The 15709-nt window shown below is 43.9% G+C and overlaps 1 protein-coding gene across 2 annotated transcripts in view; it reads left to right on the top strand.

The window, feature by feature from the left end:
* Positions 1 to 15709, top strand: part of LOC109885827 (S-adenosylhomocysteine hydrolase-like protein 1) — a 72810-nt gene that overhangs the window by 50339 nt on the left and 6762 nt on the right. For both annotated transcript variants that reach the window (XM_031794759.1, XM_031794760.1), the window contains exons 3-13: positions 242 to 385; positions 1721 to 1821; positions 5944 to 6046; positions 6723 to 6817; positions 7564 to 7670; positions 7797 to 7913; positions 8042 to 8105; positions 8228 to 8316; positions 8423 to 8493; positions 9647 to 9741; positions 9842 to 9940. In XM_031794759.1, coding sequence (XP_031650619.1) covers positions 242 to 385; positions 1721 to 1821; positions 5944 to 6046; positions 6723 to 6817; positions 7564 to 7670; positions 7797 to 7913; positions 8042 to 8105; positions 8228 to 8316; positions 8423 to 8493; positions 9647 to 9741; positions 9842 to 9940 — 1085 coding nt within the window. The remainder of the gene's footprint in view (positions 1 to 241; positions 386 to 1720; positions 1822 to 5943; positions 6047 to 6722; positions 6818 to 7563; positions 7671 to 7796; positions 7914 to 8041; positions 8106 to 8227; positions 8317 to 8422; positions 8494 to 9646; positions 9742 to 9841; positions 9941 to 15709) is intronic.

The raw sequence follows: 15709 nt of genomic DNA, 5'->3' as shown, positions 1-15709 counted from the left end.
AGATCTATTGATCTGTCTTCTGTAGACTGGTATACCATTGAGGAAGATCTATTGATCTGTCTTCTATAGACTGGTTTACCATTGAGGAAGATCTATTGATCTCAGTTAATATTTAATGATTGTCTAATTCTATCTTCTATCTCAGCTCTGACCATAGAGATATACACTGTAGGTGTGACTTTAACGAACAAAGGCTTCATTATGTGTCTGTGACTCTTTATCCCCTCAACACAATGTCCAGCTGCGTCCTACTCAGACAGCTCAGATGACGAGACCTCTCCTCGGGACAAGGCCCAGGCCAACTCCAAGGGCAGCAGCGACTTCTGCGTTAAGAACGTCAAACAGGCAGAGTTCGGCAGAAGGGAGATCGAGATCGCAGAGCAAGGTGCAGAATCACCGGTCTTGCATTCACTTTCTGGCATCGTTCTGATTGCAACTATGATAGATGTGCAACCAGGCCAGCCCAGTACAGCTCTGCTGGGCTCAGTATTGTCAAAAGGGTAAAGTGGAAAGTGCTGACATAGGATCAGTGGGATAGAGGGTACAGAGAGTGTTTGGCGCCTCGTCAAGGACTGACTCTGGATCAGTAATTATAAGGTAGCGGTCATAGAGAAGAGCTCAGACTCGTATCACATGGCATCCATTCTGCTGTGCTGAGTTTTAACGACTGATATCGAAGTCATAAAGCAGGTGATGACCTCACTGGACCTGTGTCAGATAGACAGTGGTGTCCAGGGAAACAGGAGCAGGTCTGAACCTCTCTGTCTGTCTGTCTGTCTGTCCGTATCTCTCTCTGACTGTCTGTCTGTCTGTCTGTCTGTCTGTCTGTATCTCTCTCTGACTGTCTGTCTGTCTTTCTCCGTCCTCTCTTTCTCTCTCTATGGTTGTGCAGATCTAGGCGAAGTGCCTAGGTCTCAACAGCTGTTCCTGTCAGTTCTGCTCTAACTAACCCTATAGCCGTTGCCTAGGTCTCAACAGCTGTTCCTGTCAGCAATGCTCTAATTAACCTGCAGTGGTGTAAAGTACTTAAGTAAAAAATACTTTAAAGTACTACATAAGTAGTTTTTTTGAGGTATCTGTACTTTACAAATTTTTTATTTTTTTTTCAACTTTTACTTCAATACATTCCTGAAAAATGTATTGAAAAATAATGTATTTTTTGCTCCATACATTTTCCCTGATACCCAAAAGTACTCGGTACATGTTTAATGCTCTGCAGGACAGGAATATGGTCCAATTTAATTAAGCACTTATCAAGAGAACACATGGTCATCCCTACTGCCTCTGATCTGGCGGACTTACTAAACACAAATGCATCATTTTAAAATGATGTCTGATTGTTGGAGTGTACCTGTGGCTATCCATACATTAAAAAAATGCAATTAAAAATACATAAAACATTTTAGAACCAAGTATTATTTGAAAGGGTGACTTGCACTTTTACCTGAGAAACTTTCAACCTGCAGGCAATATGGAGGTGATTTTGTGGGTTTTACTGTCTCACTGGCCTCTCTTTTTCAATATTATGCTAAATCTATCTTCATATCCCTGCCTCTCTCGTTCACTGGTGTACTCTCCCAAATCCTTTCATTCTGACTCGCACTATCTCACCCCCCCCCCCCTCTCTCCCTCTCCCCTTTTTATCTCTCCTTCTCTCTGCCCCCATCCTTCTCTCCGCACGCCCCCCCCCCCCCCCCCCCCTCCTACTCTCCCCCCACAGATATGTCAGCCCTGATCTCGCTGAGGAAGAGAGCCCAGGGGGAGAAGCCTCTAGCTGGGGCGAAGATAGTGGGCTGCACCCACATAACAGCTCAGACTGCAGTATGTCAACTTGCTCTCTCCTCCACCCAGTGTTGCCAACTTGGCAACTTTAGGCAGTTTTCAGACCCCCTCCAGCGACTTTTTATTGGTAAAAGAGGCTAGCGACAAATTCAGCTACTTTTCAGGCTGCCTTTGGGGAGTTTTGCCACCATGAGTTTCAGTGGTTCTGATGGCATTTAGTGACTTTTCTCACTGAATTCTGCACCACAGAAGAGTGGGAGAAGCTGTCTGTTCAACAGAAGTCACAGCAGCAAGGCAAATTGGTGATGTGAGGTCGCAACGGCAAGTGACTAGTGACTTCTAGCGTCAAATCAAGAAACCAAAAGTGGATCTCACTGAAAAATAGTTGGTAACACTATACAATCATACCACACCATACTTCATCTTAGATTTAAAGAATACCCCTCTACCGTACAACATCTTAGATTTAGAGAATACCTCTCTACCGTACAACATCTTAGATTTAGAGAATACCTCTCTACCGTACAACATCTTATATTTAGAGAATACCCCATACCCCTCTACCGTACAACATCTTAGATTTAGAGAATACCTCTCTACCGTACATCATCTTAGATTTAGAGAATACCTCTCTACCGTACATTATCTTAGATTTAGAGAATACCTCTCTACTGTACAACATCTTAGATTTAGAGAATACCTCTCTACCGTACAACATCTTAGATTTAGAGAATACCTCTCTACCGTACAACATCTTAGATTTAGAGAATACCTCTCTACCGTACAACATCTTAGATTTAGAGAATACCTCTCTACCGTACAACATCTTAGATTTAGAGAATAACTCTCTACCGTACAACATCTTAGATTTAGAGAATACCTCTCTACCGTACAACATCTTAGATTTAGAGAATACCTCTCTACCGTACAACATCTTAGATTTAGAGAATACCCCATACCCCTCTACCGTACAACATCTTAGATTTAGAGAATACCTCTCTACCGTACATCATCTTAGATTTAGAGAATATCTCTCTACCGTACATTATCTTAGATTTAGAGAATACCTCTCTACCGTACATTATCTTAGATTTAGAGAATACCTCTCTACTGTACAACATCTTAGATTTAGAGAATACCTCTCTACCGTACAACATCTTAGATTTAGAGAATACCCCATACCCCTCTACCGTACAACATCTTAGATTTAGAGAATACCTCTCTACCGTACATCATCTTAGATTTAGAGAATATCTCTCTACCGTACATTATCTTAGATTTAGAGAATACCTCTCTACTGTACAACATCTTAGATTTAGAGAATACCTCTCTACCGTACAACATCTTATATTTAGAGAATACCCCATACCCCTCTACCGTACAACATCTTAGATTTAGAGAATACCTCTCTACCGTACATCATCTTAGATTTAGAGAATACCTCTCTACCGTACATTATCTTAGATTTAGAGAATACCTCTCTACTGTACAACATCTTAGATTTAGAGAATACCTCTCTACCGTACAACATCTTAGATTTAGAGAATACCTCTCTACCGTACAACATCTTAGATTTAGAGAATACCTCTCTACCGTACAACATCTTAGATTTAGAGAATACCTCTCTACCGTACAACATCTTAGATTTAGAGAATAACTCTCTACCGTACAACATCTTAGATTTAGAGAATACCTCTCTACCGTACAACATCTTAGATTTAGAGAATACCTCTCTACCGTACAACATCTTAGATTTAGAGAATACCCCATACCCCTCTACCGTACAACATCTTAGATTTAGAGAATACCTCTCTACCGTACATCATCTTAGATTTAGAGAATATCTCTCTACCGTACATTATCTTAGATTTAGAGAATACCTCTCTACTGTACAACATCTTAGATTTAGAGAATACCTCTCTACCGTACAACATCTTAGATTTAGAGAATACCTCTCTACCGTACAACATCTTAGATTTAGAGAATACCTCTCTACCGTACAACATCTTAGATTTAGAGAATACCTCTCTACCGTACAACATCTTAGATTTAGAGAATAACTCTCTACCGTACAACATCTTAGATTTAGAGAATACCTCTCTACCGTACAACATCTTAGATTTAGAGAATACCTCTCTACCGTACAACATCTTAGATTTAGAGAATACCTCTCTACCGTACATCATCTTAGATTTAGAGAATACCTCTCTACCGTACAACATCTTAGATTTAGAGAATACCCCATACCCCTCTACCGTACAACATCTTAGATTTAGAGAATACCTCTCTACCGTACAACATCTTAGATTTAGAGAATACCTCTCTACCGTACAACATCTTAGATTTAGAGAATACCTCTCTACCGTACAACATCTTAGATTTAGAGAATACCTCTCTACCGTACAACATCTTAGATTTAGAGAATACCTCTCTACCGTACAACATCTTAGATTTAGAGAATACCTCTCTACCGTACATCATCTTAGATTTAGAGAATACCTCTCTACCGTACAACATCTTAGATTTAGAGAATACCCCATACCACTCTACCGTACAACATCTTAGATTTAGAGAATACCTCTCTACCGTACAACATCTTAGATTTAGAGAATACCTCTCTACCGTACAACATCTTAGATTTAGAGAATACCTCTCTACCGTACAACATCTTAGATTTAGAGAATACCTCTCTACCGTACAACATCTTAGATTTAGAGAATACCTCTCTACCGTACAACATCTTAGATTTAGAGAATACCTATCTACCGTACAACATCTTAGATTTAGAGAATACCTCTCTACCGTACAACATCTTAGATTTAGAGAATACCTCTCTACCGTACAACATCTTAGATTTAGAGAATACCTCTCTACCGTACAACATCTTAGATTTAGAGAATACCTCTCTACCGTACAACATCTTAGATTTAGAGAATACCCCTCTACCGTACAACATCTTAGATTTAGAGAATACCTCTCTACCGTACATCATCTTAGATTTAGAGAATACCTCTCTACCGTACATCATCTTAGATTTAGAGAATACCTCTCTACCGTACAACATCTTAGATTTAGAGAATACCTCTCTACTGTACAACATCTTAGATTTAGAGAATACCTCTCTACCGTACAACATCTTAGATTTAGAGAATACCTCTCTACCGTACAACATCTTAGATTTAGAGAATACCCCATACCCCTCTACCGTACAACATCTTAGATTTAGAGAATACCTCTCTACTGTACAACATCTTACCTTATACTGTCTTTGGCTTTCCTGGTAGTCTAGTCTACTTGATCAGACATCCAGTTTTCATGAACAAAACATTTGGCACTTGACTCCTGAAATAGCAGCATGATTGTTGGGTCTTGTTTAGATTACATGACATGAATGTATTTTATGTGTGTTAGTGTATGTGCTTAAAAATGGTAATCAGGTGATGTAATATTTTATTTATGATGTAGGTTGTTGTTGTTTTGTTGTCCTGTTTGGACCCCAGGAAGAGTAGCTGCTGCCTTGGCAGGGACTAAATGGGATCCTTCATAAACTCCAGGAAGAGTAGCTGCTGCCTTGGCAGGGACTAAACGAGATCCTTCATAAACTCCAGGAAAGAGTAGCTGCTGCCTTGGCAGGGACTAAACGAGATCCTTCATAAACTCCAGGAAAGAGTAGCTGCTGCCTTGGCAGGGACTAAACGGGATCCTTCATAAACTCCAGGAAGAGTAGCTGCAGCCTTGGCAGGGACTAAACAAGATCCTTCATAAACTCCAGGAAGAGTAGCTGCTGCCTTGGCAGGAACTAATGGGGATCCATAATAAACCCCCAGGAAGAGTAGCTGCTGCCTTGGCAGGAACTAATGGGGATCCATAATAAACCCCAGGAAGAGTAGCTGCTGCCTCGGCAGGAACTAATGGGGATCCATAATTAACCCCAGGAAGAGTAGCTGCTGCCTCGGCAGGAACTAATGGGGATCCATAATTAACCCCAGGAAGAGTAGCTGCTGCCTCGGCAGGAACTAATGGGGATCCATAATAAACCCCAGGAAGAGTAGCTGCTGCCTCGGCAGGAACTAATGGGGATCCATAATTAACCCCAGGAAGAGTAGCTGCTGCCTCGGCAGGGTTCCTAATAAATACTAGTGTGTTTGTGTATTTCCCCAGGTTCTGATTGAGACCCTGGTAGCTCTTGGAGCTCAGTGTCGTTGGACAGCCTGTAACATCTACTCTACTCAGAACGAGGTGGCTGCTGCCCTGGCAGAGACTGGTGAGAACTTATAATACTGTCCTCTCTTTCTTTTTGTCTGTCTCGCCCCTTCCCTCCTTTTACCTCTCTCTCTACCTCTCACCCTCCCTCTACCTCTCTCTCTACCTCTCTCTCACCCTCTCTCTACCTCTCTCTCTCACACCCTCTCTCTACCTCTCTCTCTCTCACCCTCTCTCTACCTCTCTCTCTCTCACCCTCCCTCTACCTCTCTCTCTCTCTCTCTCACCCTCTCTACCCTCCCCCTCTCTTTCTCTCTCAATTCAATTCAAGGGGCTTTATTGGCATGAGAAATGTATGTTTAGATTGCCAAAGCAAGTGAAATAGATAATAAAATAAAGTGAAATAAACATAAAAAAAGTGAACAGTAAATATTACACTCACACAAGTTCCCCGAATAATAGAGACATTTCAAATGTCATATTATATACAGTGAAAAGTTAATGTACAAATGGGAAAATAAATCAACAGAAATATGGGTTGTATTTACAATGGTGTTTGTTCTTTAATAGTTGCCCTTTTCTTGTGGCAACAGGTCACACATCTTGCTGCTCTGATGGCACTCTCTCTCTCTCTCTCTCTCCCAGCCATAATAAGTGCTAGCCTCCCCCTCTCTCTCCTCTCTCTCTCCCAGCCATAATAAGTGCTAGCCTCCCCCTCTCTCTCCTCTCCCCTACAGGTGTGCCTGTGTTTGCGTGGAAGGGCGAGTCAGAGGATGACTTTTGGTGGTGCATCGACCGCTGTGTCAACACGGAAGGCTGGCAGGCCAACATGGTACCTAAAGACTAAACCATCCCCTAATAATGTACTCTGTCGTGTAGTGACACTCTCACACATTGTAAAGGCTTATTTTTGATTGATTTGAAATGATTGAAATTGCTTTACTGTATTTGTGGAGGCTTCTGTTTCCATCCGTCACTTATCCTCCAACCTTATTTAGTATGCAGACTTAATGCAGCAGATGTCTCTATTTAGTATGCAGACTTAATGCAGCAGATGTCTCTATTTAGTATGCAGACTTAATGCAGCAGATGTCTCTATTTAGTATGCAGACTTAATGCAGTAGATGTCTCTATTTAGTATGCAGACTTAATGCAGCAGATGTCTCTATTTAGTATGCAGACTTAATGCAGCAGATGTCTCTATTTAGTATGCAGACTTAATGCAGCAGATGTCTCTATTTAGTATGCAGACTTAATGCAGCAGATGTCTCTATTTAGTAGACAGACTTAATGCAGCAGATGTCTCTATGTAGTATGCAGACTTAATGCAGCAGATGTCTCTATTTAATATGCAGACTTAATGCAGCAGATGTCTCTATTTAGTATACAGACTTAATGCAGCAGGTGTCTCTATTTAGTATGCAGACTTAATGCAGCAGATGTCTCTATTTAGTATACAGACTTAATGCAGCAGATGTCTCTATTTAATATGCAGACTTAATGCAGCAGATGTCTCTATTGTTTGAGTCCACTGTCTGCTCTTCTACCATTGCTCTTCCTGTGTTTGTGTTACTGTAGATTCTGGATGACGGAGGGGATCTGACCCACTGGGTTTATAAGAAGTACCCCAGCGTGTTTAAGAAGGCTCAGGGCATCGTGGAGGAGAGTGTCACTGGAGTCCACAGGTGAGAAAGAGCTTTCCTAAAACATTGGTCACATACATCTACAGCAAGGAGAGACATCTGTGGGATTGGTCCGGTTGATCCCCTGTTAGTCTGTGGCTCAACAAAACGTTCATCCTTTACTCTCAGGTTGTACCAGCTGTCCAAGGCAGGCAAGCTGTGTGTCCCGGCCATGAATGTGAATGACTCTGTTACCAAGCAGAAGTTTGACAACCTCTACTGCTGCAGAGAGTCCATCCTGGACGGGTGGGACCTTTTTTAAACACTAATATCAAATGTTTTTCTCACAAAGTGTGTGATGGTTTTGTTTTTGTTTATAATTTATAAATGGATCATGTCTGATTTGTAATTGTTACTTTCTCTGCTTGCTATAGTTTGAAGAGGACCACTGATGTGATGTTTGGGGGGAAACAGGTGGTGGTGTGTGGTTATGGAGAGGTACAGTCCTTCTGATTCTTTACTCTGATGACTGTTAGCTGACACCTTAGATTCAAAAGTTGATGTTTGACATTTGAACATAGATTTGAGAGTACTGTACTGGGCTGTTCTCTGTCCTGTAGGTGGGGAAGGGTTGCTGTTCTGCTCTGAAGGCCCTGGGAGCCATCGTCTGCATCACAGAGATAGACCCCATCTGCGCCCTGCAGGGCTGGTGAGTGGCTGGAACTTGCCTACAGTCTAATGTATCCATCTTGTATCCAAGATGTGTTTTAGTTATTTTTGGCTACTTTTTCCTACAAATCTTCCTGTGTATACAGCATGGATGGGTTCAGGGTGGTGAAGCTGAATGAAGTCATTCGGCAGATGGACCTGGTGATAACCTGCACAGGTAACTACATCAATCAGAGCACGCCTCATCCAGACTCAGTTATTCCACTCTAATAATTATAGAAGCAGAGCTCCCAGCCGCTGTCCTTGTTTATGACTCAGGTTTATCCGTCATATGTCAAGTTAGAGGTCACCTGTTTGAATGTGTATCTCTCTCTCTCTCTCTGTCTCTCTGTCTCTGTCTCTCTCTGTCTCTCTCTCTGTCTGTCTCTCTCTCTCTGTCTCTCTCTCTGTCTCTCTCTCTCTCTGTGTCTCTCTGTCCCTCCCTCTCAATTCAATTCAAGGGCTTTATTGGCATGGGAAACATGTGTTAACATTGCCAAAGCAAGTGAGGTAGACAACATACAAAGTGAATATATAAAGTGAAAAACAACAAAAATTAACAGTAAACATTACACATACAGAAGTTTCAAAACAGTAAAGACATTACAAATGTCATATTATATATATATACAGTGTTCTAACAATGTACAAATGGCTAAAGGACACAAGATAAAATAAATAAGCATAAATATGGGTTGTATTTACAATGGTGTTTGTTCTTCACTGGTTGCCCTTTTCTCGTGGCAACAGGTCACAAATCTTGCTGCTGTGATGGCACACTCTCTCTCTCTCTCTCTCTCTCTCTCTCTCTCTCTCTCTCTCTCTCTCTGTCTCTCTCTCTCTCTCTGTGTCTCTCTGTCCCTCCCTCTATGTCTCTGTGTCTCTCTGTGTCTCTGTCCCTCCCTCTCTCTCTCTCTCTCTCTCTCTCTCTCTCTCTCTCTCTCTTTCTTTCTCTTTCTCTCTCTTTCTCTTTCTCTTTCTCTTTCTCTCTCTTTCTCTCTCTTTCTCTCTTTCTCTCTCTCTTTCTCTCTTTCTCTTTCTCTCTCTTTCTCTCTCTTTCTCTCTCTCTTTCTCTCTCTTTCTCTCTCTTTCTCTCTCCTTCTCTCTTTCTCTCTCTTTCTCTCTGTCTCTCTCTCTCTTTCTCTCTGTCTCTCTCTTTCTCTCTGTCTCTCTCTCTCTCTCTTTCTCTCTCTGTCTCTGTCTCTGTCTCTGTCTCTCTCTCTCTCTCTCTCTCTCTCTCTCTCTCTCTCTCTCTCTCTCTCATTATAGACAACCAACATTATTGATTGTAATCAGATCTGAGATTAGCTGACTGTATTGTTGTCACTCAGGCAATAAGAACGTGGTGACCAGAGAGCAGCTGGACCGGATGAAGAATGGCTGTATAGTCTGCAACATGGGACATTCCAATACCGAGATTGATGTGGTGAGGTACTTTTACCTGTGTGTGTGTGTGTGTGTGTGTGTGCTCACTTTGTGTTTCTGCTGTGTCACTAATCTCCTGCCCCGGTCTCTCTCGCCTCTAGGCCAGCCTGCGGAGCCCGGAGCTTACCTGGGAGAGGGTGCGTTCTCAGGTGGACCATGTGATCTGGCCCGACGGCAAGAGGGTTGTCCTGCTGGCTGAGGTACGGTTTCTGTCCTCTACAACCCCTGTGTCCCTGGAGTTAAACTGAGCATCACTCCCATTCGCCGTTGTTTCACCCTAGTGCAACGTTTCCCAAACTCACCAAGGGGTGCACCTTTAGTTTTTTTTTGCCCTAGCACTACACAGCTGATTCAAATCATCAAAGCTTGATGATGTGTTGGTTATTTGAATAAGCTGTGCTCCCCTTGTGCAATGTAGGACCGAGTTTGGGGATAGTGTGTACTCTACTGTGAGGTGATACTGTGTACTGTGAGGGGATAGTGTGTACTGTGAGGGGATAGTGTGTACTCTACTGTGAGGTGAGACTGTGTACTGTGAGGGGATAGTGTGTACTGTGAGGGGATAGTGTGTACTCTACTGTGAGGTGATACTGTGTACTCTACTGTGAGGTGATACTGTGTACTGTGAGGGGATAGCGTGTACTCTACTGTGAGGGGATAGTGTGTACTCTACTGTGAGGTGATACTGTGTACTCTACTGTGAGGGGATAGTGTGTACTGTGAGGGGATAGTGTGTACTCTACTGTGAGGGGATAGTGTGTACTCTACTGTGAGGTGATACTGTGTACTCTACTGTGAGGGGATAGTGTGTACTGTGAGGGGATAGTGTGTACTCTACTGTGAGGTGATACTGTGTACTCTACTGTGAGGTGATACTGTGTACTGTGAGGGGATAGTGTGTACTCTACTGTGAGGTGATACTGTGTACTGTGAGGGATAGTGTGTACTGTGAGGGGATAGTGTGTACTCTACTGTGAGGGGATAGTGTGTAATCTACTGTGAGGTGATACTGTGTACTGTGAGGGGGTAGTGTGTATTCTACTGTGAGGTGATAGTGTGTACTCTACTGTGTACTCTACTGTGAGGTGATACTGTGTACTGTGATGGGATAGTGTGTACTGTGAGGTGATAGTGTGTACTCTACTGTGAGGGGATAGTGTGTACTGTGAGGGGATAGTGTGTACTCTACTGTGAGGGGATAGTGTGTACTGTGAGGTGATAGTGTGTACTGTGAGGTGATAGTGTGTTCTGTGAGGGGATAGTTTGCACTCTACTGTGAGGGGATAGTGTGTACTGTGAGGGGATCGTTTGCACTCTACTATGAGGGGATACTGTGTACTGTGAGTGTATTCTATTGTTTGGGGAACACTGCTTTAGTAACATGGAGCACTGAGTGAAACAATAGTGAGACAGAATGACCTTTAGCTCGGATCTCAGGGTACTTTATTCCCTCCCAAACCTTTGTCTGTGATTCAAAACATTCTAGAGTTACTAAATAGGCAGATATATAGGTTTCCCACCATGAGATGTATCCTGATGACCTTTCTGTCACCTTTGTCTGCTTCCAAACCTGACTCTTTTTGAAAACACAACAAAATAGTGACTTGGCCTGAGAGGTTTCCCACTAACATGTAACTAAAGGCTTTGTCTTCCCATCGTTGACCCATGTTGTGTACTGCGAGGGGGTAGTGTGTACTCTACTGTTAGGGGATAGTGTGTACTCTACTGTGAGGGGATAGTGTGTACTCTACTGTGAGGGGATAGTGTGTAGTCTACTGTTAGGGGATAGTGTGTACTGTGAGGGGATAGTGTGTACTCTACTGTGAGGGGATAGTGTGTACTGTGAGGGGATAGTGTGTACTCTACTGTGAGGGGATAGTGTGTACTCTACTGTGAGGGGATAGTGTGTACTCTACTGTGAGAGGATAGTGTGTACTCTACTGTGAGGGGATAGTGTGTACTGTGAGGGGATAGTGTGTACTGTGAGGGGATAGTGTGTACTGTGAGGGGATAGTGTGTACTGTGAGGGGATAGTGTGTATTGTTAGTGGATAGTGTGTACTCTACTGTGAGGGAATAGTGTGTACTGTGAGGGGATAGTGTGTACTGTGAGGAGATAGTGTGTACTCTACTGTGAGGGGATAGTGTGTACTTACTGTGAGGGGATAGTGTGTACTCTACTGTGAGGGGATAGTGTGTACTCTACTGTGAGGTGATAGTGTGTACTCTACTGTGAGGGGATAGTGTGTACTGTGAGGGGATAGTGTGTACTGTGAGGGGATAGTGTGTACTGTGAGGGGATAGTGTGTACTCTGAGGGGATAGTGTGTACTCTGAGGGGATAGTGTGTACTCTGAGGGGATAGTGTGTACTCTGAGGGGATAGTGTGTACTCTGAGGGGATAGTGTGTACTCTACTGTGAGGGGATAGTGTGTACTGTTAGGGGATAGTGTGTACTCTACTGTGAGGGGATAGTGTGTACTCTACTGTGAGGGGATAGTGTGTACTCTACTGTGAGGGGATAGTGTGTACTCTACTGTGATGGGATAGTGTGTACTGTGAGGGGATAGTGTGTACTGTTAGGGGATAGTGTGTACTGTTAGGGGATAGTGTGTACTCTACTGTGAGGGGATAGTGTGTACTCTACTGTGAGGGGATAGTGTGTACTCTACTGTGAGGGGATAGTGTGTACTCTACTGTGAGAGGATAGTGTGTACTCTACTGTGAGGGGATAGTGTGTACTGTGAGGGGATAGTGTGTACTGTGAGGGGATAGTGTGTACTGTGAGGGGATAGTGTGTACTGTGAGGAGATAGTGTGTACTCTACTGTGAGGGGATAGTGTGTACTGTGAGGGGATAGTGTGTACTCTACTGTGAGGGGATAGTGTGTACTGTGAGGGGATAGTGTGTACTCTACTGTGAGGGGATACTGTGTACTGTGAGGGGATAGTGTGTACTGTGAGGGGATAGTGTGTACTGTGAGGGGATAGTGTGTACTCTACTGTGAGGGGATAGGGTGTGTACCGTGAGGGGATAGTGTGTGCTGTGAGGGGATAGTGTGTACTGTGAGGAGATAGTGTGTACTCTACTGTGAGGGGATAGTGTGTACTCTACTGTGAGGGGATAGTGTGTACTCTACTGTGAGAGGATAGTGTGTACTCTACTGTGAGGGGATAGTGTGTACTCTACTGTGAGAGGATAGTGTGTACTGTGAGGGGATAGTGTGTACTCTACTGTGAGGGGATAGTGTGTACTCTACTGTGAGGGGATAGTGTGTACTCTACTGTGAGGGGATAGTGTGTACTCTACTGTGAGGGGATAGTGTGTACTCTACTGTGAGGGGATAGTGTGTACTCTACTGTGAGAGGCTGGTGTGTACTCTACTGTGAGGGGATGGTGTGTACTGTGAGGGGATAGTGTGTACTGTGAGGGGATAGTGTGTACTGTGAGGGGATAGTGTGTATTGTTAGTGGATAGTGTGTACTCTACTGTGAGGGAATAGTGTGTACTGTGAGGGGATAGTGTGTACTGTGAGGAGATAGTGTGTACTCTACTGTGAGGAGATAGTGTGTACTTACTGTGAGGGGATAGTGTGTACTCTACTGTGAGGGGATAGTGTGTACTCTACTGTGAGGGGATAGTGTGTACTCTACTGTGAGGGGATAGTGTGTACTCTACTGTGAGGGGATAGTGGTGTACTCTACTGTGAGAGGATAGTGTGTACTCTACTGTGAGGGGATAGTGTGTACTCTACTGTGAGGGGATAGTGTGTACTCTACTGTGAGGGGATATTGTGTACTCTACTGTGAGAGGATAGTGTGTACTGTGAGGGGATAGTGTGTACTCTACTGTGAGGGGGATAGTGTGTACTCTACTGTGAGGGGATAGTGTGTACTGTGAGGGGATAGTGTGTACTCTACTGTGAGGGGATAGTGTGTACTCTACTGTGAGGGGATAGTGTGTACTCTACTGTGAGGGGATAGTGTGTACTCTACTGTGAGAGGATAGTGTGTACTCTACTGTGAGGGGATGGTGTGTACTGTGAGGGGATAGTGTGTACTGTGAGGGGATAGTGTGTACTGTGAGGGGATAGTGTGTATTGTTAGTGGATAGTGTGTACTCTACTGTGAGGGAATAGTGTGTACTGTGAGGGGATAATGTGTACTGTGAGGAGATAGTGTGTACTCTACTGTGAGGGGATAGTGTGTACTCTACTGTGAGGGGATAGTGTGTACTTACTGTGAGGGGATAGTGTGTACTCTACTGTGAGGGGATAGTGTGTACTCTACTGTGAGGTGATAGTGTGTACTCTACTGTGAGGGGATAGTGTGTACTGTGAGGGGATAGTGTGTACTGTTAGGGGATAGTGTGTACTCTACTGTGAGGGGATAGTGTGTACTGTGAGGGGATAGTGTGTACTCTACTGTGAGGGGATAGTGTGTACTGTGAGGGGATAGTGTGTACTCTACTGTGAGGGGATACTGTGTACTGTGAGGGGATAGTGTGTACTGTGAGGGGATAGTGTGTACTCTACTGTGAGGGGATAGTGTGTACCGTGAGGGGATAGTGTGTGCTGTGAGGGGATAGTGTGTACCGTGAGGGGATAGTGTGTGCTGTGAGGGGATAGTGTGTACTCTACTGTGAGGAGATAGTGTGTACTCTACTGTGAGGAGATAGTGTGTACTCTACTGTGAGGAGATAGTGTGTACTCTACTGTGAGGAGATAGTGTGTACTCTACTGTGAGGGGATAGTGTGTACTCTACTGTGAGAGGATAGTGTGTACTCTACTGTGAGGGGATAGTGTGTACTCTACTGTGAGAGGATAGTGTGTACTGTGAGGGGATAGTGTGTACTCTACTGTGAGGGGATAGTGTGTACTCTACTGTGAGGGGATAGTGTGTACTCTACTGTGAGGGGATAGTGTGTACTCTACTGTGAGGGGATAGTGTGTACTCTACTGTGAGGGGATAGTGTGTACTCTACTGTGAGAGGCTGGTGTGTACTCTACTGTGAGGGGATGGTGTGTACTGTGAGGGGATAGTGTGTACTGTGAGGGGATAGTGTGTACTGTGAGGGGATAGTGTGTATTGTTAGTGGATAGTGTGTACTCTACTGTGAGGGAATAGTGTGTACTGTGAGGGGATAGTGTGTACTGTGAGGAGATAGTGTGTACTCTACTGTGAGGAGATAGTGTGTACTTACTGTGAGGGGATAGTGTGTACTCTACTGTGAGGGGATAGTGTGTACTCTACTGTGAGGGGATAGTGTGTACTCTACTGTGAGGGGATAGTGTGTACTCTACTGTGAGGGGATAGTGTGTACTCTACTGTGAGGGGATAGTGTGTACTCTACTGTGAGGGGATAGTGTGTACTCTACTGTGAGAGGATAGTGTGTACTCTACTGTGAGGGGATAGTGTGTACTCTACTGTGAGGGGATAGTGTGTACTCTACTGTGAGGGGATATTGTGTACTCTACTGTGAGAGGATAGTGTGTACTGTGAGGGGATAGTGTGTACTCTACTGTGAGGGGATAGTGTGTACTCTACTGTGAGGGGATAGTGTGTACTGTGAGGGGATAGTGTGTACTCTACTGTGAGGGGATAGTGTGTACTCTACTGTGAGGGGATAGTGTGTACTCTACTGTGAGGGGATAGTGTGTACTCTACTGTGAGAGGATAGTGTGTACTCTACTGTGAGGGGATGGTGTGTACTGTGAGGGGATAGTGTGTACTGTGAGGGGATAGTGTGTACTGTGAGGGGATAGTGTGTATTGTTAGTGGATAGTGTGTACTCTACTGTGAGGGAATAGTGTGTACTGTGAGGGGATAATGTGTACTGTGAGGAGATAGTGTGTACTCTACTGTGAGGGGATAGTGTGTACTCTACTGTGAGGGGATAGTGTGTACTTACTGTGAGGGGATAGTGTGTACTCTACTGTGAGGGGATAGTGTGTACTCTACTGTGAGGTG

This window comes from Oncorhynchus kisutch, linkage group LG17, assembly GCF_002021735.2.
Source record: "Oncorhynchus kisutch isolate 150728-3 linkage group LG17, Okis_V2, whole genome shotgun sequence".
In the NCBI taxonomy this organism is placed as follows: Eukaryota; Metazoa; Chordata; class Actinopteri; order Salmoniformes; family Salmonidae; genus Oncorhynchus; species Oncorhynchus kisutch.
The sequence above is the reverse complement of the archived record's forward strand: the minus strand, read 5'-3'. Positions and strand labels throughout refer to the sequence as shown.